Source organism: Dendropsophus ebraccatus, chromosome 14 (genome assembly GCF_027789765.1).
Source record: "Dendropsophus ebraccatus isolate aDenEbr1 chromosome 14, aDenEbr1.pat, whole genome shotgun sequence".
Classification (NCBI taxonomy): Eukaryota; Metazoa; Chordata; class Amphibia; order Anura; family Hylidae; genus Dendropsophus; species Dendropsophus ebraccatus.
The window spans coordinates 56,265,764-56,293,366 of record NC_091467.1 but is presented as its reverse complement, the minus strand read 5'-3'; the positions used below and the strand labels follow the sequence as shown (position 1 = coordinate 56,293,366).

The window sequence follows — 27,603 nt, the reverse complement described above, 5'->3', positions numbered from 1 at the left end:
AATCTAAAAACATGGAACCATTTACTGCTTTGCCAGCCTTTGCATTTCTCTGTGAAAAACCTGTACATCTCATAGATTATATATTGTTTGTGTCTCAGGCCCATGATGAAGCCCTGAAAGGAGAGTGGCAGAACTTTTTGAACTTGTGTATCTGTCAGGAAAACCATCTCAAGAATGCAGAGGACTACAAGAAGGTAAGGAGGGTCAAAATGATAAGGCTTAGTTCACACATGAGTCTTTATCCTTTTTTTCTGGCTTCCGGTGTTTTTGACAGGGAAAGTTAGTAAAGGTATTTGTGCAGTCACAATCCCACAGAAACTTGAGAGTCTCTATGTCAAGGGGAGAATCACACACATTGGGGCAGATTTATCAAAGGGTGTAAAATTTAGACTGGTGCAAACTGCCCCCAGCAACCAATCAAAGCCCAGCTTTAAACTCTGGTTAAATTAACCAGAGCTGTGATTGGTTGCTGTGGGCAGTTTTCACCAGTCTAAATTTTACACCCTTTGATAAATCTCCCCCATAGAGTCTCAAGCCACTATGTCAGTATATTTTACACTGCAAAATACATTATACTAGGGAACACTATATAAAGAAACATGTACAGCAAAAAGATATTGGTCCAAATAAGCAGTTACAGTTAAAAGAAAGGGTTGTCTGACTTATTCAAATAAAAAAATCCAACCTGGTTTTGTGATAGAATAAAAAAAAAAGAATACTTACTTTGTAACTTAAAGAGAATCTGTCACTAGGTTTATGCCTCCTTAAATGAGGGCAGCATAAACTAGTGACGGAAATTCTGAATAGATCGGTGTATGACTCACATCATTCTGTTCAGCCGTTCTCCTAATATGCAGGAGAATAGGATTCTTGCCACACCCCTACCCCCCCCCTCACCCTCCAGCTGCTGATTGACAGCTGACTGCCTTTACACAGTACAGATAGATAACTGGCAATCAGCAGCTGGTGGCCCGAGTTTTCTGCTTCTCATGAATATCCAGGAATACTGAGCTCATGCACATAATGGAGGGGACTACTTATTGTCTATGTTATTCAGGAGGAGATCTCTGGATCAGCTACACAGAACAATGTAAGTGATACATCATTCTGTTCAGCTTCTCTGCCACTACTTTATGCTACCCTGAGATAGGACAGCATAAACCTGCTGACAGAGTCTCCCCTCGGTTTCTAATGGAGCAGCATCACAGAGGGGAGGGGATTTTATCACACTGGGGCCGATGGGCCCTCCTCCAGTGCTTTATGCCCGGCCAGTGCTTGATAAGAGTCCCGCACCGTGCTTGGGAACCAGGCTGCGGTTCACGGAAGGACCGTAACACTAGCATCCCCACGCCAGTGCCAGTCGTTTCATGTAAAAAAAAAAAAGGATGTAGCGGTGGTACATTGACTTTAAAGCACTCTAGATGGGTTGAGAACAAATTGTTACTGAGGAGAATGAGTGAGGGTCATAGCTGTTCTATGTGAACCCTGGCACCGTGAGGACATGGATGAACCCTATTTACAGAACAGTAAACCCTTTATTCTCTATGAGAAGTTTGAAGGTCCAACAAAATGAATGGAAAAGCAGAACATCCTTGTGCATGTACAATAGTGTATTGTCATTTTGTAATGTCCTCTAGATAGAGAAATCGTACTATTGTCTCCGTTCTCTTTGCAGTTTCATGATGATGCCGACTCCGTGACAGAAACACTGAGCAAAGTGAGGAAAAACCTAGATACCAAATACATCCAGCCAAATACACAGGTGCCCGGAGCTGTATCTGAGCTACTTCTACAGCTGGAGAAGGAGGACAAGCAGCTGGCCCTCGCGGAGAAGACCTTGTCTGAACTCAAGCAGAGAGCCCCGGAAATAGCTCCCATCAAACAGAGGCGAATGAGAACACAGCAGCCGCTCACTCTGGATACCATCTGCGACTGGGATTCAGGAGATGTAGGTTTCCTAATTCTATAGTTTCACAGACATAGACACTTGGGTTAAGCTGTGCTCAACCAGAATCTATTTTTTTATTTACTTCAAGGGGGTGCAATCAAATTCAGTATAGTTATATAGATCACACACCTACAGAGTGGTCCACACACAAGACACACTTTGTTTTTGTGGCTGGCTTTTTCAGTGCGGGCATTCTAGATGGCACTGTAATATTAGAGGGAAGTCCTTGGGCACTATCCATATTAGGGCACTCTGGTGGTTCCATTAAAGGGGTTGTACACCCCAAAATTTTTTCTTTCAAATCAACTGCTGCCATAAAGTGCCAGAGATTTGTAATTTACTTCTATTAAAAAATCTCAAGCCTTGCAATACTTATCAGCTGCTGTATGCCCAACAGGAAGTTGTATTATTTCCAGTCTGGAGAGCAGGAGAGGTTTTCTATGGGGATTTGCTGCTGCTCTGGACAGTTCTTGCCATGGACAGAGGAGGCAACAGAGAGCACTGTGTCAGACAGGAAAGAAAACACCACTTCCTGCAGGACACACAGCAGCTGATAAGTACTGGAAGACTTAAGATTTTTTAATAGAAGTGAATTACAAATCTCTGGCACTTTATGGCACCTATTTCTATTTCTATTTCTTATAAGGGCCATAATATTGGAGACTCTGCTGGCTATATTAATAATAATGGGCACTCTGTTGACTCTACTAATAATAGGGGGCACTATGCTGGGACTATTATAAATGGGGGGAATTTTGTTGACACTATTAGTAATGTGCTATTAATGATAAGGACACATGGTTAACATGACATGGTTAATAATAGGGGCACTCTACAGTCTTGTGCATTTTCCTTTACGAGGAAGAAAGGACTCATTGTAGTACAATAGATGCCGGCCATAGCGACTGTCAGACTCTAATTGCCTGTCTGTGTGATCACCTGTGTCTCTGTTTGTCAGAACAGGGCCACAATAAGAGGCAGTGTGGTCCATGGCTGGTGCACCCCCTGGCCCTAAAAGCCCTTAATCCATTAATAACAGATGGAAATTTCTTCCCATTCACTACCCAGCCAAACCCTGCTCTGCACTGATGAGGGGCAACAACCCCTGAAACAGCTAGCTGTCTGCAGATGGGAAATCTTACCTTTTGGAGAGATTGTCTGGCTTGGCATAATTCCCCGTCAATGTTCTAAGACTCCTAGATAGAGTCTGACATGAAGGGACATCTTGCCTTTGCCTAAGTGCCCTATTCCACGGGAAGATTATCGTTCGTCACTAATTTAAACGAACCGAACGACTTCTTATTCAATGCGAACGATTTGCGAACGAGCAACGATTAAAATAGGTCCGGGTCTTATTAAACGATCAACGATTTCTCGTTCGGTCGTTAGTGGTTAACTGCAATTTAACCGAACGATTATAGTTTAGATTCAAACGATTTAACGATAATCTGAACGATAATCGTCCAATGGAATAGGGCCCTAAGAGGTGTGAGAATTATTTTGTATATCCTTTCTTCCCAGAATTCTCAGTGGAGAAGAAATGGCCTGTAAGTCTCCACATGTCTTTATGACGGACTCTCCTTAAGGAGAATTAATACCCCTTGATTCCCATTCATAGAAATAGCAGTAAATTCTTAGATCACTTAAATCTATAATAAGAACTAGTAATTGTAATTTTATGTGAGAATGCTATCTGAAGTGTGTTCTCAACCACTGGCATTGCCAAGATTCTAGTTCAGCATTTATACTATGAATACCAATGTATGTGAAATCACAAAGAAAGAAGATCAATGTCTAATAAGCCTCCTCTCTTTTTCAGGTTCAGCTAAACAAAGGGGAGTCGTATAAACTGAAAGATAATGGCAAGAAAGAGAACTGGGTTGTGGAGGCTTCTGGTGGTGGAGGAACCAAGGACGCTCCGGCTGCCTGTTTTGTCATCCCTGCTCCAGACCCGGAGTCTAGTGATAGGATAAAGAAGTGAGTACTCAATATGGATGGGAGGAATCACTATATGGCATGATGATAAATATGGATTAAGTGTGACCTCTTTCTCTCCATAAATATCCTGTGTTGAGATGAGTGAAGCTGGATTGGCAACAAAGTATGCGTTACTACGAAGCAAATTTTTGCGAACTTCGTTTTTATATTTGTTGCATATGGCGGACGCACATTTAAATAAATAAAAAATGGTATGCTTACCTCTCTGGTTTCTCCAGCCACCTTAGCCAACTACTGACTGAGACGGGACAGCGCCACGGCTGAGTGGGTTGTCACTCTTGTCTGAAGTGTAAGACCCTGCTCAGCCAATCACAATGACTGACTAAGATGTGTCTCGAGAGTGACAGCCTGCTCAACCAATCACTGGCTGTGGCACTGCCCCTCAGTCATTGATTGATTGAGCAGGACACTTAGGGAGCGAGGACAGGTAAGTAGCGAAAAGCGAACAGCCAAACTGCACCAAAACAGGTAAACATCTGCAATTTTTTTTAGCTGTTTTCGTGTGGTTCTTTAACCCTTAGGGGACACAGCCAGTTTTCATTTTTGCGTTTTCGTTTTTCCCTCCTCGTGTATATAAGGCCATAGCGCCTGCATTTTTCCACCTAGAGACCCAAATGAGCCCTTATTTTTTGCGCAACTAATTGTACTTTGCTAAGGCAGATGTAATTTTTGCCTAAAATGTGCCGGGAAACCAGAAAAAAATTATATGTGTGGTGAAATTGAAAAAAAAAACGCATTTCTTTTATTTGGGGGAAATGTGTTTTTACGCCATTCGCCCTGGGGTAAAACTGACTTGTTATGCATGTTCCTCAAGTCGTTACGATTAAAACGATATATAACATGTATAACTTATATTGTATCTGATGGCCTGTATAAAATTCAAACCGTTGTTAACCAATATACGTTCCTTAAAATCGCTCCATTCCCAGGCTTATAACGCTTTTATCCTTTGGTCTATGGGTCTGTGTGAGGTGTCATTTTTTGCGCCATGATGTGATCTTTCTATCGGTACCTTGATTGCGCATATATGACTTTTTGATCGCTTTTTATTACAATTATTCTGGATTTGATGCGACCAAAAATGCGCAATTTTGCACTTTGGGATTTTTTTTGCGCTGACGCCGTTTACCGTGTGAGATCAGGAATGTGATTAATTAATAGTTCGGGCGATTACGCACGCGGCGATAGCAAACATGTTTGTTTATTAATTTATTTATTTATTTTTATTTATAAAATGGGGAAAGGGGGGTGATTCAGACTTTTATTAGGGGAGGGGATTTTGTGTTATTAAAAATACTTTTTTCTTTTACTTTAGACATATACTAGAAGCCCCCCTGGGGGACTTCTAGTATATGCACTCTGATCTCTCATAGAGATCCATGCAGTATAGTTATACTGCATGAATCCATGAGATCGGTGTTCTATTACTTTTGGCTGCTGCAGCCAAAAGTAATAGAATGCCGAGCCGGGATCAGCGCCATTACGGAGCAGACCCCGGCCCGGTATGGATGCAGGGATCGCCCCCCCGCAATCGCGCCGCAGGGGGGCGATCCCCCCACTAGACCACCAGGTATGGAGATTAGCAAGTATTTAGAAGCAGCTGTCAACTTTGACAGCTGCTTCTAAGTACTTAATTAGCGGGCACGGCGATCGGACCGTGCCCGCTAATAGCCGCGAGCCCGGGCTACTCGCGGCACCCGGGATCGCGGCAGTTCAGAGGGTGGTCGCCGCGCGACCCCCCTCTGAACTCCCATAGCGGCACGAGGACGTTCAATAACGTCCTGGTGCAGCTATGGGTTAAGGTTTGGTTAGGACTTTTGAAAAGTTTGATTATCTCTAATCCTGAGGTTACTGTCAAACCTAACTTTACTTATTATACTTTACTGAAACAGTAGTAGATGCTTGGAACAAACCTCCATCAGATGTGGTTGGTAAATTTACAATAACAGAATTTAAACATACTTGGAATAAACACATATCTATCCTAAGATAATAAGAAGGGAAATTGTCATGAATGTGCCTGTGCCGAACTCGGTGCGCCCCTTGGCTCGTGCTGCGTGCCAGAGATGGCGCTGATATTCAGTGTTTTTGTATGTTTGTGCGGTGTCCTGGGCCTTGTCTGAACACTGGCCTATTTCCTTCTGCGTTTGTTCAGCCACACCCGCTTTGCCTGAGATACTCCTGGCCACTCCGGAGTTAACTCTGATGCTGGTTAGCTTGTCTGGTCAGGTTGCTCTTGCCCCAGGTGTTCTGAGGAGATTAGGGGTCTGGTCCAATCAGCTTCTGGACTGGACCTCTGGTCTCCTATATAGTGTCTGCCAGCCTGCCTCTCACTGCCGGATATTGAGCTTGTCTCTGCCTGGTTCTGTTTCTTTTGCTCTGTTTATTCTGACTCTTCTGCTTTGTATTTCTGACCATCCCTGCTAGCTGCCTGCCCTGACCATATTGCCTGTTTATTGACCTTTGCTTCTTGGATTGTGATTTTGTACTTTTCTGCCCGATTGTTGTGACCCGGACTGTCGACTATTCTTTATTGTGTTTTGTCTGTCTGTCTTTTCTTTTTGTCCCACCAAGCCAGTACAGGGACCGCCGCCCAGTTGCTGCCCTAGGGTTTAGCCTAGGGGGGCAAGTAGGTAGAGTCAGTGGGCGGGGCTGAGCTTAGGGTGCACTGTCTGTGTCCGCCATTTTGTCTCTCTTAGTGACTAGTCCTGACAGAAATACTAAAAGGGCAGACTAGATGGACCAAGTGGTCTTTTTCTGCCGACAATCTTCTATGTTTCTATGTTCAATATGGCACAATTCAATGTAACACTGAACATGATAAGTTGGACTTGTTTTGGTTTGTTAGGTGAACTCTTTTTGAGTTGAGCATTATAATCTGAGCCATTGTCTCTTTAATGAATTCTTCCCCTCTAATAATGCTCTAAATGTTTATCAGGTTGGAGTCTGAAGTAAATGATCTGAAGATGAAAAAAGCATCAGTGCAAAATGCCCTAAAATCAGGCAGCCGGGAGGCTCTAAAACCCAGTCAGTTAGGTAAGAAGCTTATATAGTTATTAGAAACCAGGCCCAGATATATCAAAGGCTGTAAAATATAAACTGCTCACAGCAACCAATCACAGTTCAGGTTTCATTTTACGAGAGCTGGAAGCTGAGCTGTGATTGGTTGCTATGGCCAGTTTACACCAGTTTATATTTTCCACCCTTCGATAATTCCCCCCGTGTAAAAAGTAAAATTGTCCCCCCCAGGGACTACACGGACACAAATTATGCCAATGTTAAAGTGTACTTAAACTTTTATTCAACTTCTGACATGTCAGATGATGTGATTGGTGTTGGCCAGATCAATAATGTAAACAAGCGCTAATAAACGGCTCGACACAATCGTCAGCCATCGGCTTTGCATCACTTTTACATGTCCATGCACAGTTGGCGGCCAATGATTTTAGGTCGGAACCTAAAGACACGATCAGCCGATGACTGATCAGCTGATCACTGACTTTATTATACGGATCGATGCTCTGACAAATCGGCCTTATTATCGCTCCATGTAATAGGGCCCTAAGACACCACTGAAGGGTCAGAAGGTCTCGGCTAAGTGCTCTGTTTCTGCTAGGCTCTCCTCTGATACTGTCATGGTGTCTATACTCTTTCCTAGTAGAACCAAGCAGAAACAAAGCTGTACACTTCTGTCCCCTCATTCTAGCAATCATTGGGGGTCTCAGCAGCCGGACCCCCTGCCATTACAACTTCTGACATGACGCTATTACAAAGTGCATTAATGATCATATTCTTACAATATCTGTACAGCTCCAGTAAGTGGTGCCCCCCTCCCACCAATTCGCACATCAAGTGTCTCCAGTGAAGACCCTCAGGGGACACAAATTCTTACCAAGTTAAACAAAATCTATGGAGAACTGCAAGACACAGAGCAGGAGGTACTGACAAGGGTGCGCACCCCTGTGAACAAAGCTTCACCAAGCCAGGATTTAACTGGGAGACTAAAGGAACAAGAGGTGAGTGACTGGAAAGCTGACAGATGACGGTCTCGTAACGTAACGTATATCTCCATAATGGAGCTAACAAGCCAAAACCTGATAACCTGCCAGAGTTGTCACCATAACAGCAATTTACCTGTTGTCTCAGGGAACTGCCAGACGCCTCCAAAGCATTGCATCAGAGACGGACGCTACGAAAAGAGAATGTGAGAACTTCCTAGCAAAGAAACCATCAGGACCAACAGCTACTCAACTCCCTACAACACTGGCCAACGTGAACAACAAGTACAATGACGTCAAGGCCCTGTCATCTCTGTATGGAGAAGAGTAAGTAGGGCTTCTACTGTGCCAAGATGTGGGTTATAGACTAGTACATATTGAGGGAGATTGGCGTATATCAGCAAAAAGTTAAAATGTTTTTTTTTTGAACAGCACAGCTAGTTTGCACAAAAACATTTACATTTTTTGATGATCTTTGCCCTGCTCGTCTGATAGGTGGTGGGGTATATTTGGGTGTTGGTCACGGCAGCCTACGATTTGCTGGATCTATTGAAAGACTTCTGCCACTAGTACCCATCCTACTGGGTGCGATTAACAGGTCTTGCACTATTTGTGTAAAAATAGAAACCTGTCAATCAAGCCCAGTAGGGTGGAGAAAAGCTGGTCAGTACCGGTCACATGACTTTAAGGTCAGCTAATCTATCACAATGATCAACCACCCTATCGCATTGATAGTCATGGTATGTTCAATGCCTCTCTTACAGAGCTAAAGCTTCTCTGAACTTAGAAAATCAGATTAACAAGACTGAAGAGATGATCAAAGGCTTTGAGAGTTTCTTGGCGCAGGATGGAGTTATTCCTCATACACAGAATGGTATCCAGGAACATGCAAGTCAGATTCAGGTAAGACAGCTCAACATGGACTAAAATCCTACCAGTTTACTAAAACCAACAAAATAAATAGCTATAAAATTTACTTTAGGCTACATGTTCCCAAGACGGGATCATAGCTGCCTTGTAATATTATATAACATTACATTATTATATCTCGATCCTGATCATTATTTGTGGCCATCAATATTACAAGATGGCCGCTTTTCCCTGCTATGATCACGTAGAGGGAACATAAAGTAAATGGTGCGGAGTGCTTATTTATGTGCAGAATAAGTGTTATAACTACATTAGTAATGGATTACACAGTATATAAGCATCTCTTTTATGTCTGATTTACTATATATATATATATATATATATACATATTTCACATAAAATAACAACTCTGGCAAATGTTATTATAAGTCTGTGCTTACCTTAGTTATTGCCTTGTGCTGATGTCTAATATTAGGTTACTACAATCTACACAAGATGTTGTTTTATGCAAATATAATAAGGTGAAGTTTCAAAATAATTTTAATAAAAACTATGGGCATCCTGGCATAAAACGAGCCCTCACGCTGCACCTAGGATGGAAAGTTGAAACGTTATTGGGGTTACAATAGGTCAATTTTAAGTAATAAATAAATATTTTTTACTTCTTAATAGTAGTAAAACATAAAAAAATATATAAAGTAATCACTGTAACTGTAATGAATGCAAAACAAAGCTAATATATTATAGTTATAGTATATGCAACCCCACAAAAAAACAAAAAAAAATCCGTCATCGGCTTCTGTCAACAGAAAAATAAAAGCTATGGCAATTTGAGGGTGAAAAGGACAAAATAAAAAATTGTCTGAATCATTAAAGGTTATTTGGCTTGAAATTCTCTCTGCATTTGAATGATTATTCTGTTTCCTTCAGAAAATGAAGAGAGACCTTGTGGACAAACAGGACAACCTTCTGAAACTAAACCGGAGCTTGAAGGACACTGAACTGGCGTGCAATTCCCTTCAGAGCAACACTCATGAGCACAGCCCTGATCTACCAAGTCAGCGCATTCACGTCCAGAGACTTAATGATAGATACCATGCAGTCGCTGACCAGCTGGACCAAAGGTAACGCATAATGAACTGCCAAGTTGCCACAGACCATTCTATGAATGACATGTCAATTCTTTGGGCGGATGTCAGAGTGCGTGTGAGACATCCTATTGAATCAATGAGACAGGCGGAACTTCAAGCGGAGTCTACGATGCGACCTCCGCTTGAAATTCCGCACTGGTTCCGTAGTGTGAACATACCCTTACGCAGAACAATGGTACATTCTTTCCTTTAGAGAGAAGATGCTGAGAGACACCAATTTGCCCTACCAGCAGTTTAAATCCTCCAGTGAGGGTCTGGAGTCTTGGCTGAGGGGTCTCCCACATAACCAGATCTCACCATCAGATTCACCAAGTCAGGTCAACTACAAACTGCAAAGTCAGAAGGTGAGTGTGTCTGGAGAGGTAATAAAGAAAGGTACAATGTCAAGCTCTTTATACATTCTTTAGTATACAGCAGTAGCTTATATATTACATTTAAAGTCCGTCCATTTTCTGGCAGCTGGAGGGGTGGGAAATCAGGAGTAGGAACTTACTTTTCCCCGTGCCCGTGGTGGTTGGCAGGACCGGCCTTGGGACCTCTCCGGAAGGCATTTTGCCCCGAGTTGTGATGATGTCATGCCTCGGGGGAAAATGTCTGTCCTGTCTGATGGACTGGCCGCTCAGCCAATTAGTGACTGGAGTGGCGTCTCGTCCCCATGAGTGACTGGCTGAGCAGCCAGTCCATCACTAAGGTCGTGACGTGTCAGCGCCGGAGATCCCAGAGCCCTGCGGGGGTCTAGAGGCTGGTCCCACCACTCAACGCAGGCACGGGGAAAGGCAAGTTCATACTCCTGATCAGATTCCTCCCTTCCCCTGCCAGCTGCCAGATTTTAAAGACACCCTCTACACTCTAAGAAATATGTTAACATGCCTCTTCATCTTAATGTTTGGCGGGGAATCTGAACCTTCCTCTTCTTTACTCACTAATGTTTAGCAGTGAACATGGGACGTGCAGTCAGATTGGCTCTCGACCTTCCCTTTCTATGGGCTCAATAGCAGCTTTATTGGCATCCTAGCTTTGGATTTAAAAGATTTTCTATTCCATGTGACTAATAAATATTCTAAACGTTACTTTATCATTTCAGAGGCTAGTGGAGGAGATCCAAAGGAAGGAGCCTGAAAAGAATAACATAGTTAAACTTTCCAGAGATGTGACAAACTCCCTCGGTGTAAGTTCCTTCCTGCATTTTGTTAATGACCTTTAAGGCAGAGACATCATCAGCATGTGAGGAAATTAAAGACCACAGGACCATATAGAAAAGGGCAGGGACACGAAGCATCACTGAAGTATATTGGTAGTATTTAAGGGTAAGCACGCTGTGCGCATATGAGATGCGCAGGTGGGAGAGTTTAAAAGCATGAGTGCTCGCACAGTAGGGCTATTCGAAGGAATCTGTCGAATTGGTTGGACGATATTGTGACTAGAGATGCCTCAGAGATGTAACCGGCAGCAGTACGAACAGTTGTTGGACTTTGAGAGGAGCCGTATAGTAGGCCTCAGAGAAGCAGGTTGTTCAAACATGTGAATCGGCTGCCACCTTGGCCAGAGCTATATGATTGCTCGGTGTTGGCAACAATGGATCACAGAAGGGAGAGTCTACTGTCACAGAGGGTTAGGATGTCCCATGAACACAAATGAGCATGAGGATCATGCAATCATAAGAGAGTCCACGTCCACATCAACACTAGCATCGATTCAACGCCATTTACCACCTTCCAGGAATCCTGTGTTATCAAGGGTAACCATTCAGAGACAACTGTCTGACACTGGTATGAGGAGCTGACGTCCATTAAGATGCCTACCACTGACCCCACATTATAGGCAGTGTCGATTGGACTTTAGCCAAGCTTGGGCAAGCTGGAGTGTGACCGACTGGAGGTGTGTGGTCTTCTGCTATGAATCCCGACTGAGTCTCAGACCACTGCCCACGCGAGAGGCGACATGGGTGCACATCCCTGGCACTATTGCGCAGCAAAACATTATTCTGCTGAGTAATGGGGGTATAAGAAGTCAGACCCCCACTATCAAATATTAAGGACATCTTCTAAGAATAGGCCATTTCCAAGTCCTGGGCAGTTACATTAGCATCTTTCACTACTCCGTCATTATTAAGGTATACAACAGACACAATCTAATATTGTGTATTTCTTATAGGACTATGAGGCTCAGGCTGATCGGTATCGCTCCACCCTGGATACCTCCATTGCTTCAGTTCCCCGTAGTACAAGCCAGGTCAACTCCCTTCAAGAAAACATTGCAAACAAGGTTGGTTCTTGATTTCTAAACTTATGGCCATGTTGTACAGATTTAGTACAGAAGCTAACATCTGATTTTTCTCTACAGGAAAGGGAGTTGGTAAAACGTTACACAGAGACAGCAGTAGAGAGCAAGCAGCAACTGAATCAAATGGAATTCGCCAGGAGGGTTATAGATAAGGTATGGGGAGGTTTGCTGCTTTTTTTTATCCAGTTTGTGGTAAGATACTAGCAGTTCATATAATTTACCATAAAATATTAGAATTGTCCTCCATATTAGCCCAGACAAATGTCATTTATGCAGAAGATTCCACTATGCATCACATTGAAGTTTGCAATAAGCCATGGAAAAATACTATGGACATCATAGACGTACAAAATTGTCACCCAACCTTTTACTTCATAGAAAATACACAGCTGAAAATTTTGGTAGAAGGCGGCTATGGCAGCTCTCCTCTACCACTGCCCCTGCTACAACCATGGCGCTTTTATGCATAAAAACTTACACATAGGTTCCTTTTAAAAATTAGTTTTGTGTCATGTCTGTGTTTTGTGCATTTGCTATAAAGTAAAGAGTCATCAAGTGCCAGAGACTGTACCAGTAGAAAAAACTTCACTGGTAAAGATTGTGGAAAAACAAAATCTAATGCAAATGATAGATGATCATAGAAGAACAATACAAAGAGTTTATGCTTTTAGTTATATTAGAAGATATAATCTCTATTGTGCTTCTTGTTTCTTTAGTCTGATACACAAGATGGAGTCCAATTGTCAGTGCAAAACAACCTGCGCGCAGAGAAACCAATGCAATCGGCTAAGGAATCAGAAGCCTTATCAAGAGAACTGGAAGAAGAGAAAAGAAGGGTAGCGGAGGTACAGCAGGCACTGGAGGAAAACAGAAAGAGGATACTTATGCTTAAGACACAGAGACCTGTGGAAAGACTAGAAGAGAAGGAAATGGTGCAATACTACAGAGAGCCTAGGCTGGAGAGTGAACTGGTATCTCTAAAGAACCAAGCAGACAGCACCTCCAAGAATAGGGAAAATACACAATATGAGATAGAGGTGGTTAACAAGAAGCTGGCCACTTTGGAAAACCAAAGGAAGAGCGTTAAACCCCAGCTACTGACCAAAGAAGTCACAGAGATAGAGAAAGATCCAAATCTAGAGGCTCAGGCCCAAACCCTTAGGAAAGAGATAAAACAACTAAAGGAAGAAAACAATTCAATCACGCTAGAGTTAGAGCGTCTGAGAATGGAAGTAATGGTACTAGAGCAGAAACAACCTAACGTTAAAGAAAAAGTGGTACTGAAGGAAGTAGTTAAACTTGAAAGGGATCCTGAAATGTTAAAGGCTACACGGGCATTACAAATGCAGATCGACGATGAGACTTTCCGCAGAAAGTCTCTGCAAGAAAACATTGTGAAGCTTAGGAACAAGACAGAAGAACTGGAGCGACTGATTGAGTCTGTAGAACCGAAAGTTATCGTGAAGGAAGTGAAGAAGGTAGAGCAAGACCCAGAAATCCTGAAGGAAGCAGGTAGACTGAGAACATTAATTGAGGAAGAACGTAGCAAAAGCATGACTCTGACCAGAGAATTAACGGAACTGCAATCCAAATATATGGTGGTGGAGAAGCAGAAACCAAGGGTAGAGTTAAAGGAAAGGGTCAATGAAGTGTATGTAGTACAGCCAGAGACGGCAAAAGAAATTGCTAGGCTGAAAATTGCCTTGCAAGATGTCATCTCAAAGAGATCTTCCCACGACACAGAACTTGACACAACTCAAAAAGAAATGTTTGTGCTGAGGTCACAAAAGCCTGTGGTGGAGTATAAAGAAATTGTCAAAGAAATAGTTAAGTTAGAAAAGAGCCCAGAAGTGATCAAAGAAATCGAAAGGGTGAAATCACAAATAAAAAACCTGGAGGCAACACACAACAGGTATCAAGAACAAAAAACCAAGCTGACCAAGGAAAGAGATGACTGGAAACAAGAAAGGTCAAAGGTGGAAACAAAAATTGTGAACAAAGAGTTTGTTAAGTATGAAAACGACCCTGTACTCATGAGGGAGGCTGAGCAACTGCGCCAAGAAGTGCGCAATGAGTCCCAAAGAAGAAGAGAGGTGGAAGACTTGGTATATGACTTACAAAACAAGTATATGTTGTTAGAAAGACGTAAGCCGGAAGAGAGGGTAGTGGTTCAAGAGGTAGTACATGTACAGAAAGATCCCAAGATAGTGGAAGATCATCACAGATTGAGCAGGACACTGGATGAGGAAGTTGGCAACAGGCGTCGCTTGGAACGTGAGGTCCAACAATTACGTGGTCAAGTAGAAGAGAAGGAGCGAATGCTGAATTTCCAGGATGAAAGAGATAAGAAATTGGCTGCGGAAAAGGAGTTGCGACAGATCACTCTCAGAATTAAGGAGATTGAAGAAAGCCCTCCACCAGTACAGGAGAAGATTGTAATGGAAGAAGTAGTGAAAGTAGAAAGAGACCCTGTGTTAGAACAATCGGCTAATGCCTTCCGCAGTGAACTAGATAAAGAAAGGACACAGATACTTAACATTGAAAGGGAATGCAAAAATCTGCAGGTAAAGGTTGACATCTTACAGAGGGAGAAGTCTCTGGAAAAAACTATTTACAAAGAAGTGATCAGAGTGGAGAAGGATAAGGTGCTGGAGAACGAGAAGGCCAGATTAAGAGAGTTATTTAATAAGGAACGTAATGCAAGGCAAGACTTGGAAGATGAGACCAGAAGATTGAAAGAAAAGATCGAAAGGGTTGATGCAATGAAAAAGACTTGGTCAAAGGAAGAAGCCGATCTACAAAGGGCCAGAGCACAAGCCCAACAAGAAAAGTCATCTATAGAAAGGGAATTATTAGAACTGAGGAGGCAACAGCAGCAAAAAAGTGTCTTCTTGAGCAAAGAATCAGAGCTGCTCACGCAAAAGGCAGAGAATGAGCGTCAAAAGAAGATGCAGCTGGGACAAGAGCTCTCTCTCTTAGAATCCAAAATTCTAAAAGAAAAAGATTGCATCTATGAAAAGGAAAGAAACATAAGAGAGCTCCAGTCCCGTGCAAACCGCGAGGAGCGTAACCAAGAGACTCAAATGAGGGAAACCAATGTCTCCACAAAAATATCCATCTTAGATCCTGATACCGGGAAGGAAATGTCACCCTATGAAGCCTACAAGAGAGGCATAATAGACCGCCATCAGTATATCCAGTTGCAAGAGTTAGAGTGTGACTGGGAAGAAATTTCTACAATGGGTTCTAGTGGTGAAATTTCTGTTCTACTAGATAAGAAGAGTGGTAAACAATATTCCATTGAAGATGCGCTAAGATCCAAAAAAATCACCAAAGAGGAACTTGACATGTATCGGGAGGGCAGGCTTCCAATTTCCGAATTTGCCTTGCTTGTGGCTGGAGAGAACAAGCACCAGTCGATGTCTATTGGATCTATAATTGGATCCAGGTCCCCGATCTCCTCCCCCACCAGCCAAACCAACAGCCGTAGCTTTTTCACACACACACAAAGTGCCCCAAAAGTTTTCCACGATGATAGCTTTCCCATTGCTGGTGTCTATGACACCAACACAGACAGCAAATGCACAATAAGGAGCGCAATTGTAAAAAAGCTATTAGATCCCACAACCAGCCAGAAGCTTCTGGAAGCACAGGCAGCTACGGGCGGTATAATCGACATCATTAGCAAAGACAGGTTTTCTGTTAATAAAGCAATAGACAAAGGGTTGATAGATGGCAGCAACACACAGAGCTTACTCACTGCCCAAAAAGCTTTTACAGGTGTCGAGGATCCAGCCAGCAAGAAGCGCCTGTCAGTAGGAGAGGCGGTGCAGAAGGGTCTAATGTCCAAGGAGACAGCCATGCCATATCTAGTGGTTCAGCATCTTACAGGAGGTTTGATAGATCCCAAAAAGACAGGCAGAATTCCACTGCCAGAGGCAACAGAACAGGGTTTGGTAACCCAAGAACTGGCTGCTCAGATTCAAGACGAGTCAACATACGAAAAGAACCTCACAGATCCCGCGACGAAGGAAAAAGTGAACTACAAGGAGGCCATAGCACGGTGTCGGAAAGACCCAATTAGCGGCCTGCTCTTACTCCAAGGAGCTTCAGAGGGCTATCAATCTGCAGTATACCGCCCTGTGAATGCAAACCCCTCCATGACATCCTACAAGTACTAGAGGTGACGGTTGTCTGTCTTATCTTTGTTTTTTTTCTGCTATGTAAGTGTACCCTGTTTAATAATATGATATTATTCCCCTGGGGGAAAAATTATGCCTGTGGTGTATATTGCATGTCCTATGCTGCTCAATAAACTGGAACTTATCTTTATTACACCAAAATGTGAGTTGTTTTTTTTTTTTAACAAGTTTTCTTTTCTCTTTTCTTCCATCATTTGTCGGCCGCAAATTCCCTATTATTATTCCCAAAGAGGCTGAATTTGTACTGTGTATGGGCCCGTTCCCACTGGGCAAAAGAGGCTGAATTCACGAGCAGAGTCCATGCGGTGGATTCCGCTTGAAATTCGGCCTGTCCTATTGGTGCAGGAAAAATCCTGTTGAAGCAATAGGACAGGCAGAAACTCAAGCGGAACCCGCCCGCGACTCTGCTCGTAAATTCAGCCTCTTTTGCTCAGTGGGAACGGGCCCATACATGGTGGAACATTGAACTGATGAACATAGGTTTATAAAGATGTGCTATATGTATCCATGTTTTCCAGGACTCTCTAGGGATGCATCCAACTTTTCCAGCCACCAAGAGCCAAATAAAGAGTGTTCCCTCATCTTCAATGAGGCCAAAGCAGTCACGTCTTTCAGCATAAAACCTGTTTATATTTCTTTGTGAAGTGAATAAACAAGATACAGTAATAAACCAAATGTCTTTATTATAAGGGGTGGGCACAAGTACACTGCTGCTACCACCAGCCCAGTGTCATCTTTTCACTCCAGAAAAGAATTATGATTTATCTAAGAAATTCAGAATACAGCTATGTGCATTGGCAGCAATCTTTAATCGCTAAATATAAGGCCTCCCTTAAAAGTAAGCAAAGTTTTTGTATGAAAGCATGGCCGCCGAACAAAACACCCGGGCATGCAGCTGTGACTCTTTTTAGCCCACCGCTGGTTTCTGCTACCTTCACCATCCGTTGCAGAGCAGCTGCATGCAGGACATGAAGACCGTCACCTGCCACCAACCTCCATGTTCCCTTCCCTCACTTGTAATTGTGCAGGCAAGACATCGAGGCCTGTCGCCTGCTGCTGTCCCCCTTGACCCCTACCTCCAGAAGTAGAGGTGCACACAGTCTACCGTTATCCCGCCATATCGTCCACTGCTGTGTGGTATGAGTGTGCTTTTGTGAGCTCCCCCTGGTGGTCAGAAGTCACCATACTGCACGCTGACCCTGCTGTGCTGTATGAGTGTGCTGTGATGAGCTGCCCCTGGTGGTCGGAAACTGCCGTACCGTACGCTCTATCCCTGCTGTGCATGTGACATGCCAACTCCTCTTCATGGAAAAATAAGACATCCCCTGAAAATAAGACCTAGCACATCTTTGGGAGCAAAAATTTTAAAAAAAGACTTATTTTCGGGGAAATTCGGTACCAATATGAAGGTGATCCTGTCAGATGTCTTAAGAAGCGTAGGCATGGCTCAGTCAACAACTCTGTGTAGTATCTGCCACTAAAGGCCGCAGGGAGCTACCCAGATGATCCTTAGATTGTCTGGGCGACCCACTGAAGTCAGTGGCAGTTTGCTGCTGCCAATCCTATTACATGCAGCAGTTAGTAATGTGATTTTTCAACCATGTTGGTGTATGTCGGCTGATCGTGGTCTTTTAACGTGAGCTATTACACCAAACGATTATTGGACAGAACGGCTGGTAACTGGCCAAGTACTGACAATAATCATTTGGTGTAATCTGGCCCTAAGTAATAGTCAAACATACACATTCCAGAATCTAGTAGACTGTACACTTTTTTTTTCCTTTAGTGTTCTATGGGGCATGTATCTAAGCTAGCAGACAAGTCTAGTAACATAAAACTGTTCCAAGGATTTACAGACTCGTTTGTTTTGTAATGTAATAATTGGAAACAATCCTGTCCTCAAGTCAAATAGCTGCTGAAATATGCAGCACGCCTTGTACAAGTATATACAGAGACCTCCAGAAACAAGCCTGACACATGACCTGCTAACGTCACTCCTCTCCAGACGGCTATACAACATCTGCTCTGACTCCACCTGGCTCTTCACTGATGATGATGAACACAATAAGGCTACGTTCACACTATGTAAGTTCCGTAGTAATCATGGTCCTTGTTTCCGATTTGCAACAACGGTAGTGACTAGTGCGGAACTTACATAGTGCTGCCGTCTATGGAATACAGTGTATACACTGCAGTACCAGGCCGGGATGATCTTCTTTGACACAGGCCATTCCATGACTCGGCCAGTTTACGGATGGGCCAGTGTCTTAAGCCATGTGAACATGGCCTCAAGTGTTACTAGATCAGAGCCTACATAGTGGTGGAATGCGCCAAACACTAGAGGTCATAGACAATAAACAATAAGCCTGTTCCCTAAGTTGGGTTTATATGTTTGTCTGGGCTGCTTCTCTCTCCTGAAAGTATCTTCTCTGTTCTTCTACTGCATTTTGTAAAAGAGAAAGGTCCACTCCCTCAATGCAGGTCAGCAGGCGAGCATGGAGGACAAGATGCGTCTCTGGAATACAAAAGGGACAGTGCCAAGGTTAGCCGGAAAAAAAAGAAAAACAGATTAAGAGTACCTTCACATGTACTGTATCGCAGCGGACTTCCTGCACAAAATCCGCATGGTACAAATAAACGCACATAATAAGCTGCTGCGGAAATTCATTGCCACTGAGTTACATAGTAATCATTATCGCAGCGGATTTCATTGCGATAAACTCGCAGCATGAAATCCGCTACGATACCGTAATGTTTTCTTTCATATTAACTGGTGCCAAAGATATATAATTTATTTCTATTAAAAATTTTCCAGTCTTCCAGAACTTACCAGCTGATGTATGTCCTGTGGTGTATTCTCTCCAGTCTTTAGAGCAGGAGGTGTTTTCTATGGGGATTTGCTACCACTCTGGACAGTTCCTGACATAGACAGAGGTGGCAGCAGAGAGCACTGTGTCAGAATGGAAAGGGTACACCACTTCCTGCAGGACATACAGCAGCTGATAAGAAATCTCCAGTCTTCCAGTACTTAATAGAAGTAAATTACAAATCTCTGGCAACAGTTGATCTGAAAGAAAAGTGTTTTTTTTTCGCTGGGGTAACCCTTTAAGGGTGAATTTATAGTCATAGCCTTATACTCACCATCCACAGAGTCGAGCTCTCCAACAGCTAGGTAGTAAGATCCAAGTTGGGCAGAAAAAGGCTCCACAAAGCGAGTGTTCAAACAGAGCTTATGCTGAGCTGCGGAGTGATGTGCGGACAGCAATGCCTCTGACCGAGCAGAATCGTAGCTGATCAGTCTGTGCATGAAAAGACACAGTAACAACTTTATTGCCCTAAAACTGACAACAACCCAGCAACATCTATGGCATACCAAACAGAGCTGTACTGGTGTACTTTCCACATGTGTTAGGGTTCCTTTCATGCTTTTACATGCACGAGAGGTAGAGATATTCACGTTGACTTTTGATTGAAAGATTTTGTGTGGCATAAAGGGGGTTACCACAGGATAGGCCATCAATGTCTGATTGGCCGATTGTCCTGGGGAGCCGATGCTCCGGCACCTATATACAGCAAAGGGTGCAAAAAAACATGGGGGAGATTTATCAAGTGAAACAGGCCCAGTTGCCCCTAGCAACCAATCAGATTCCACCTTTCATCCCTCACAGGCTCTTTGGAAAGTGAAAGGTGGAATCTGATTGGTTGCTAGGGGCAACTGGGCCAGTTTCACTTTACACCATGTTTGATAAATCTCCCCCATAATGTGTTGTCTACTGTACATTTGTAGTGTGGGATACGGAATTGAATAGGGCCTGAATTTATTGAATTGAACAGATGATCGGCAGGGGTGCTGGGCCTCCTGCTGGGCCTACTGATCAGACATTCCTGTAGATAGGCTATCAATGTTATAAACATGAAAAATCCTGTATCTTTTACACAGGATAATAACTAGCCAAATGGGCCGATTGCTGCCCCAGTGTAAAGGGATCAGCTGACAAACAAACTCATTCATCAACTGATCATATCTTTTTTCCCAGGCCTAAAAATGATCATTTCCCAGCAGTAGATCTCCCTGTGTAAAGAGGGAATGTAATGGAAATGAACGGCCACAGGAATGATTCATTGAGCATTTGCTTGGCCGTTAACGCCCAACAATTGAGCCGTATACAGGTCCCCTCAACAAGCTTGTACATAGTGGATGGACGCTCGTGTTGGGCAGCTATCTGCTAGTGTAAATTAAGCCTCAAGGCCCTATTACACCAAAAGATTATCGTCTGTACTGAGCTGATTACTGGTTGTTCCGTCTCATAATCGTTTGGCATAATAGCACACGTTAAAAGACCTAAATCAGACGAATTGCACTATGTCGGCTGATAGTGGTCTTTCAACAGGTTGAAAGATGCCGATCATGTCAATTGACTTCAATGGGCAGCCTGGACAATGTAAGGATCGTCCGGGCAGCCCCTCCTGTTGTCTCCGCGTGTTATAGCACAGGCAACGAGCTGTACTGTATATTCTTATATACAGTACCCAGGGGAAAGAGGCTGCCAGACAAGATCACTGTGCACAGCAGCAATAATAACCACCATTCACTGTGCACAGGCAGCCAGATACACGTCAAGTTAGCCAAGCTCTCACAAAACAAACGTTGGTCGCAGCAGAGAGGCCCGTGTCGCCCCTTACTGCTGCCACGCAACAAAAGTATAAATGTAAATGTAAAAAGCGATACACTTACCGTATTTTAATAACGTTATATTGCAAAGTAATATGTCATTAAAGCAATATACAGTGGTACCTTGGTTAAAGAGTAACTTGGATTAGGAGCGTTTTGCAAGAAAAGCTCACAGTTTTTCAAACTTGGTAACTTGTAAGTTGGTGTAAGAGCATTGCTTTGGTTTAAGAGCTCCCTGTACTGGCTGGGGCTTACATCAGGGGACAGGTCTGTGGAGGTAATCTCTCCATAGCTGTAACCCCTCTCTTCCCGAACAGAGTGCCGTTATACTGTGCCCACATATACCCTGCTCATTCCTTTATGCTCCCTGCAGTCTCTGTCAGCCCTTGTGTTTCCCATCCTCTCCATTCCGGCTATAATGTGCCTGCACTTACACTTAGCTATACACACTGCTGCTATAATGTGCCCGCACTCACAATCGGCTATACACACTGCTGCTATAATGTGCCTGCACTTACATTCAGCCATTCACACTGCTGTATAGAAAAGTTTCTGTTACTGTCCTCCTGCACAGCTCTGTGATTCTCATTTCCTTATTGGTCCGTGCTGAACACACACCCCTTTCCCATTGCTGTCATGTGACGACACAAACCTCTGACAGCAGCCCTGCTTCTCTATTCTAGCCTGTTGTACTAGGCTACAGCGTGGGTATCTGCATCTCCATTCTGTATCTACAAACTGCGCCTGTTTTTCCAGGTTTTTGCGCTTACTATACATTATACTCCACATGCTGATTGCTATACTGTACAGTAACTGACAATATTACATATTCTGCTGTTTCTCATTGTTTGTTTCATCTGTTCTACATCCTATTCAGAATTTTAAAAAAAATTATTTTGGGGGATTGGAACCATTTATTCAGATTTTTTTTTAAAAATCATTATTTTTGGGGTTTGGAACCATTTCCCGCCATTTTCGAGAAATCCCATTCGTAGAGATGAGCGAACCTCAAGCAGAGTCGATCCGAACCTGAACTTTTGGCATTTGATTAGCGGTGGCTGCTGAGGTTGGATAAAGCCCTAAGGCTATGTGGAAAACATGGATATAGTCATTGGCTGTATCCAAGTTCTCCAGACAACCTTAGAGCTTTATCAAAGTTCAGCAGCCCCAGCTAATCAAATACCGAACGTTCGGGTTCGGATCGACTCGAACCCGGTTCGCTCATCTCTACCCATCTGCCAAAAAGTATGAACATTAGCTTCTTTGGTGCACTGCGGGTGTTCCTCAGCCCTCCAGTGCACCGGCCGGCCGGCCCGCCTGCTGCCTCCTACGTTCATGCCTATGTATGCATAGCAGGCGAGTGTTTTAAAACACAACCGCAGCCCATCTCCATGCAGGCGCTGTTACAGCCCAAGTGCGAAAAGACCGGCCTGCTTATGCCTATGTAGCCGTGACCAAATTAGCTAAATTTACACATTTCTTGCGGATGGATTGTCTTGAAAGCATACAAAGATAACAAGAGCGGCACCCGCTGATAGTTTCCCTTTAAGGTTTATGCTTTGATCTCCGATGCTGACATTTCAGATGTGCCCAGCCCATTCTGTTTGTTTAAACTTTTTTTCAGGTAATTTTTTTTAAGAACTAAATATGGGCAAAACAGAGTTCTTACAATGGAAATAAGATGAGATTTCAACCTTCCAAAAGTCCTCACAGTGGATCCGGCTGGCACATCTCCTGAGCTGATTTCCCACACGTAACGATACTGTGCTGGAGCTGGGAGCATCCTTGTCATGTACTATATGCTCTTCAGTCCTATAAAAAAAGTGAGACTTACATATACCAGATCGCCTCAAAGTAGTCAGCTAGTTATCTCTCAGATTAGATCTCACATCTTATGAGGACATTATAGAGCAGCCTACAACACTCACTGCTGCTCTATAATGTCCTTCATACTGCTTCTATTAAGGATGTGCTATAGAGATACAGGGGAGCAGAATACTGTCTTATGTGCAGTGTATGTGAGACACCATAGGTTAAAGGTCATACTCACTAGTTTGTGGACAACTCAACACTACAGACTAAAACTTGCCACATGAATGGTATATAAAGAACAGAAATAGTGCTATGCCACACATACATTGCACATATAACAGCTTATCCTGAAAAGTTACCAGAAATTACAGGTTTACTTTATAGTGAATATATCATCAGAAAATTAGCTGTTTTATCAAGACTAGTTACCGCTTCTGAGACAAGTTGTGTCAGCAGGATCTGCCCGCTGAGCCAATCACTTGCAGCAGCCGCCCCACACTCAGTATATGGCTGCATGGGCAGATCCTGCTGACACGACTCATCTCAGAAGCAGAAAAACCTAACATAGCGATTACCTATATGGCTGGAAACAGTGCTGGCGGGCGGCTGTATACCTACGTATTTATAGATGCAGTCACGTTTTTCTAGTGATTGGTTCCCTTTAATAAAAATGTAACCTTTAAACGGATGTTTATCTAAAGCAATGAGACTGCTGCTAAGTAAAGGAGGAGTTACATATGTCTTGGTATAATATGCCAGGTTGGCGGCTGTTTACACAGCGTTGATGTTGTGATCACCTAATAGAAGAACTAGCTGCTGTTCCACGTGGCTGAAGCCCTTAGCATCACCAGTATCTCATCCCCTGTACCACAATCATGGCTTGTATGAGTGCCAAACACCACTGTACGAGTCCTCTACACCACTGTACAGGTGCTATGCACCACCAAACGAGTGCCATACACCACTGTACGAGTCCTCTTCACTACTGAATGAGTGCCATACACTACGGTACGAGTCCTCTACATCAGTGCTTCTCAAACTGTGAGGCGGGCCCTAGTTGTTGGCGAGGCCCAGCTGGGGAGCCAGTTTTCACAAAAGTAACTATGATCTGCACAGTCCTTTTGCTGTTTGCCAAAATCTCCATTTTAGCAACAATATTCACTTATTTTGTACTTGCTTTATTAGTATAGAGAGCTTGGGAGATGAGTGACAGATAGCCTAGCATTATTTCCAGCTTTTAAATGGACTTTTACCACAGATAGTCAGGCCCAGGCACCCTCTTCAGTCTGGTGTGGCACAAGCATTGCCTTGGTCTGTTGGGTGAGGCTCCAGTAGAAAAAGTTTGAGAAGCGCTGCTCTACATCACCGTACAGGTGTTATACACCACCGAATGAGGGCCATACACCACCGTACATGTCCTCTACACCACCAATTCTGGGTGCACAGAAGAGACTTGACTGAAACAGTTCTGGATGCACCCACTAGGCACAGGATTGTCCTCTACAGTCTACACCACCGAACGAGTGCCATACACCACTGTACGCGTACTCTACACCGCCGTACAGGTGTTATACATTACCAAATGAGTGTCATACACCACTGTATGTCTTGGTATAATATGCCAGGTTGGCGGCTGTTTACACAGCGTTGATGTTGTGATCACCTGATAGAAGAACTAGCTGCTGTTCCAGGTGGCTGAAGCCCTTAGCATCACCAGTATCTCATCCCCTGTACCGCAATCATGGCTTGTATGAGTCCTCTACACCACCGTACAAGTGCTATACACTACAGAACGAGTGCCATACACCACAGAAGGAGTCCTCTACACCACCGTACAGGTGCCATACACAACTGTACGAGTCCTCAACACCACCGTATAGGTGCTATACACCACCGAACGAGTGCCATACACCACTGTACGAGTCCTCTACACCACCGTACAGGTGCTATACACCACAGAACGAATGCCGGCATACACCACTGTACGAGTCCTTTACACCACCTAACGAGTGCCACACACCACTGTACGAGTCCTCTACGCCACTATACAGGTGCTATGCACCACCGAACGAGTGCCACACACCACTGTACGAGTCCTCTACGCCACTATACAGGTGCTATGCACCACCGAACGAGTGCCATACATCACTGTAAGAGTCCTCTACACCAGTGATTTTCAACCTTTTTTGAGCCGCGGCACACTTTTTATACTTAAAAAAATGGCACAAAATGACACTAAAACAGTACATATTATACATATAGTTAATAATATAGATTCTAAATGTATTTATACTCACTCAGTGTGAAACCTGGGCCTGTTTTCTACTCCCCCTGTGCTTCTCTCCACCATACTTCTCCCCCCTGCTTCTTTCCTGTGCTTCTCTCCACCATACTTCTCCCCCAGTTTCTCTCCTGTGCTTCTCTCCACCATGCTTCTCTCCTGTGCTTCTCTCCCCCATGCTTCTCCCCACCATACTTCTCCCCCATGCTTCTCCCCACCATACTTCTCCCCCCTGCTTCTCTCCTGTGCTTCTCTTCCCCATGCTTCTCTCCCCCATGCTTCTCTCCACCATGCTTCTCTCCCCCATGCTTCTCTCCCCCCCTTCCTCCTCACCTCCTCCGAGATGGTCCCCGCTGCTGTCCGCCTCACCTACCGTAGGGCCCGGACGTGCTCCTCCAATCAGCGGAGATCGGGAGCGCGGTGCGCTGTGGCGGGCCGTAGCGCACACGTTGTTTGGATGCGTGCATCACTGCCCGCCGCAGTGCTCCACGCAACCGCCCACATTATAATCCGACACTGATTGCTGCGCATTGCCGGGGAACAAAACACAGGGGCACCATAGTTTGGGGAACTTTCCCCGCGGCACACCCGACCATGTGTCGCAGCACACTGGTTGAAAATCACTGCTCTACACCACCGAATGAGAGCCATACACCACCATACAAGTCCTCTACACCACCAATTCTGGGTGCACAGAAGAGACTTGACTGAAACAGCTCTGGATGCACCCACTAGGCACAGGATTGAACAATCTGCTGTCAGCCCACTATCGCACTATGAACCATTGGTTTTTGGGAGAAGCCACATAACAAGGAAATGCTGCATATATTTGCACCATAAACAGACATGTTGCGGATTATTGATCTGCATCTTGGGACAATGTCTGCATGGATTTTGTGGCTAATGTGAGTTACTGCTCAATGGTTGCAGGAGAGATAGACAGCCGCCAAAACACATGGACTTGGCTCTACCAAACGTTCACGTGTACTGTATGTCAGCCGAACAAACGTCCGTTAATGCTTATTAGCCTGGGGTCCTATAATGGGGATCCAATCTGTTGTCATGGTGGCCCTAAGTGTTATGGATCATGCATGTGGACAGTGACAAGGAAAAAAAATAAATAGATTACAGCGCATTTTTTTAAGGTTTACATTTTTAAGTCGGTAAAAGTAACAAAAACTACACAAATTAGGTATTTGTTTTAAAACGACTGAACTGAAGCATATAGAGAATAGGTCAGTGTTACTGCAGAGTCTGGAGCTGCAGCCCACACTGTATATAGGGGAACTCTCCAGCCATTATGTATGGGGGCACTCCTCTGTCTCCCTAGGTTATGGGAAAACTCTCCAGCTGCTGCTATGTATGTTATAGGGGATCTCTCCAGATGCTGCCATGTATGAGGGCACTCTTCTGTCTCCCTAGGTTATAGGGGAACTCTCCAGCCGCTATATATAGGGTCGCTCCTCTATCTCCCTAGGTTATAGAGGAACTCTCCAGCCAATGCTATGTATGGGGGTGCTCCTCTACCTCCCTAGGTTATAGGGAAACTCTCCAGCCAGTGCTATGTATGGGGGTGTTCCTGTACCTCACTAGGTTATAGGGGAACTCTACAGACACTGCTATGCATGGGGAAGCTCCTCTTCCTCACTAGGTTACAGGGGAACTCTCCAGCAGCTGCTATGTATGGGGAAGCTCCTCTACCTCACTAGGTTATAGGGGAACTCTCCAGCAGCTGCTATGCATGGGGAAGCTCCTCTACCTCACTAGGTTATAGGGGAACTCTCCAGCAGCTGCTATGTATGGGGAAGCTCCTCTACCTCACTAGGTTATAGGGGAACTCTCCAGCCAATACTATGTATGGGGATGCTCCTCTACCTCACTAGGTTATAGGGTAGCTCTCCAGCCAATACTATGTATGGGGATGCTCCTCTACCTCACTAGGCTATAGGGTAGCTCTCCAGCCAATACTATGTATGGGGGTGCTCCTCTACCTCACTAGGTTATAGGGGAACTCTCCAGCCACTGCTATGTATCTGCCCTGCACCCTCTAGTGGTCACTGTATGTAACAAGAGGCACTCTGAGTGTTCACCCCCCAGTAGCTGGACCTATCACTATCTATCACTATCTATCACTTACTGTACACTGCCAGGGCTGGCTCTGCACCTCCTCTACAGTCAGCACTATCATATCCTGGTCAGGTTTCGGCCAGCTGTCAGCCATTTTCCTGAAGACCTCGGACACTTTACTGAGTCCTATAACATACGGCTTTCCCTCTACCTTGTTCAGAAGCCAAATCTCCCGCGTCACGGCGTCACGACCGGTGCTCTCTGGGAGTTGTAGTCTCGCTTCTCTCCACCCACTTTAGTCATGTGACTACAGGAGGGGCG

The 27,603-nt window shown here is 44.2% G+C and overlaps 2 protein-coding genes across 5 annotated transcripts in view; one reads left to right on the top strand and one right to left on the bottom strand.

Moving 5' to 3' along the window:
• EVPL (envoplakin) overlaps window positions 1-16,591 on the top strand; it is a 40,575-nt gene extending 23,984 nt beyond the window's left edge. For both annotated transcript variants that reach the window (XM_069953924.1, XM_069953925.1), the window contains 13 exons: window positions 99-194; window positions 1,676-1,948; window positions 3,768-3,925; window positions 6,885-6,982; window positions 7,757-7,962; window positions 8,093-8,271; window positions 8,709-8,847; window positions 9,745-9,938; window positions 10,159-10,309; window positions 11,050-11,133; window positions 12,120-12,230; window positions 12,309-12,401; window positions 12,965-16,591. In XM_069953924.1, the coding sequence (XP_069810025.1) occupies window positions 99-194; window positions 1,676-1,948; window positions 3,768-3,925; window positions 6,885-6,982; window positions 7,757-7,962; window positions 8,093-8,271; window positions 8,709-8,847; window positions 9,745-9,938; window positions 10,159-10,309; window positions 11,050-11,133; window positions 12,120-12,230; window positions 12,309-12,401; window positions 12,965-16,429 (5,247 nt within the window). In that variant the 3' untranslated portion in view covers window positions 16,430-16,591. The remainder of the gene's footprint in view (window positions 1-98; window positions 195-1,675; window positions 1,949-3,767; window positions 3,926-6,884; window positions 6,983-7,756; window positions 7,963-8,092; window positions 8,272-8,708; window positions 8,848-9,744; window positions 9,939-10,158; window positions 10,310-11,049; window positions 11,134-12,119; window positions 12,231-12,308; window positions 12,402-12,964) is intronic.
• Window positions 16,592-17,116: 525 nt separating this feature from the next.
• TEN1 (TEN1 subunit of CST complex) lies at window positions 17,117-27,599 on the bottom strand. Of its 3 annotated transcripts, none has more exons than XM_069953666.1 (4): window positions 27,494-27,599; window positions 22,817-22,934; window positions 19,592-19,749; window positions 17,117-18,965 (listed from the first exon to the last, which is right to left on the bottom strand). In XM_069953666.1, the coding sequence occupies exons 2-4, from the start codon at window positions 22,912-22,914 to the stop codon at window positions 18,835-18,837; spliced, it is 387 nt and encodes a 128-aa protein (XP_069809767.1). In that variant the 5' UTR covers window positions 22,915-22,934; window positions 27,494-27,599; the 3' UTR covers window positions 17,117-18,834. The 3 variants fall into 3 exon arrangements, with proteins under 3 accessions (XP_069809767.1, XP_069809766.1, XP_069809768.1); XM_069953665.1 differs by lacking the exon at window positions 27,494-27,599 and adding an exon at window positions 27,353-27,482; XM_069953667.1 differs by lacking the exon at window positions 27,494-27,599 and having other exon boundaries at window positions 22,834-22,932.
• Window positions 27,600-27,603: the final 4 nt, after the last annotated feature.

Coding starts and splice junctions, on each gene's coding strand:
- TEN1 (XM_069953666.1), bottom strand. CDS start 22,914: ATGACAAGGATGCTCCCAGCTCCAGCACAGTATCGTTACGTGTGGGAA. Junction 19,750..22,816: donor ACTGTGAGGACTTTTGGAAG/GTTGAAATCTCA, acceptor TTTCATGCACAG/ACTGATCAGCTACGATTCTG. Junction 18,966..19,591: donor AGAGCTCGACTCTGTGGATG/GTGAGTATAAGG, acceptor TTTGTATTCCAG/AGACGCATCTTGTCCTCCAT.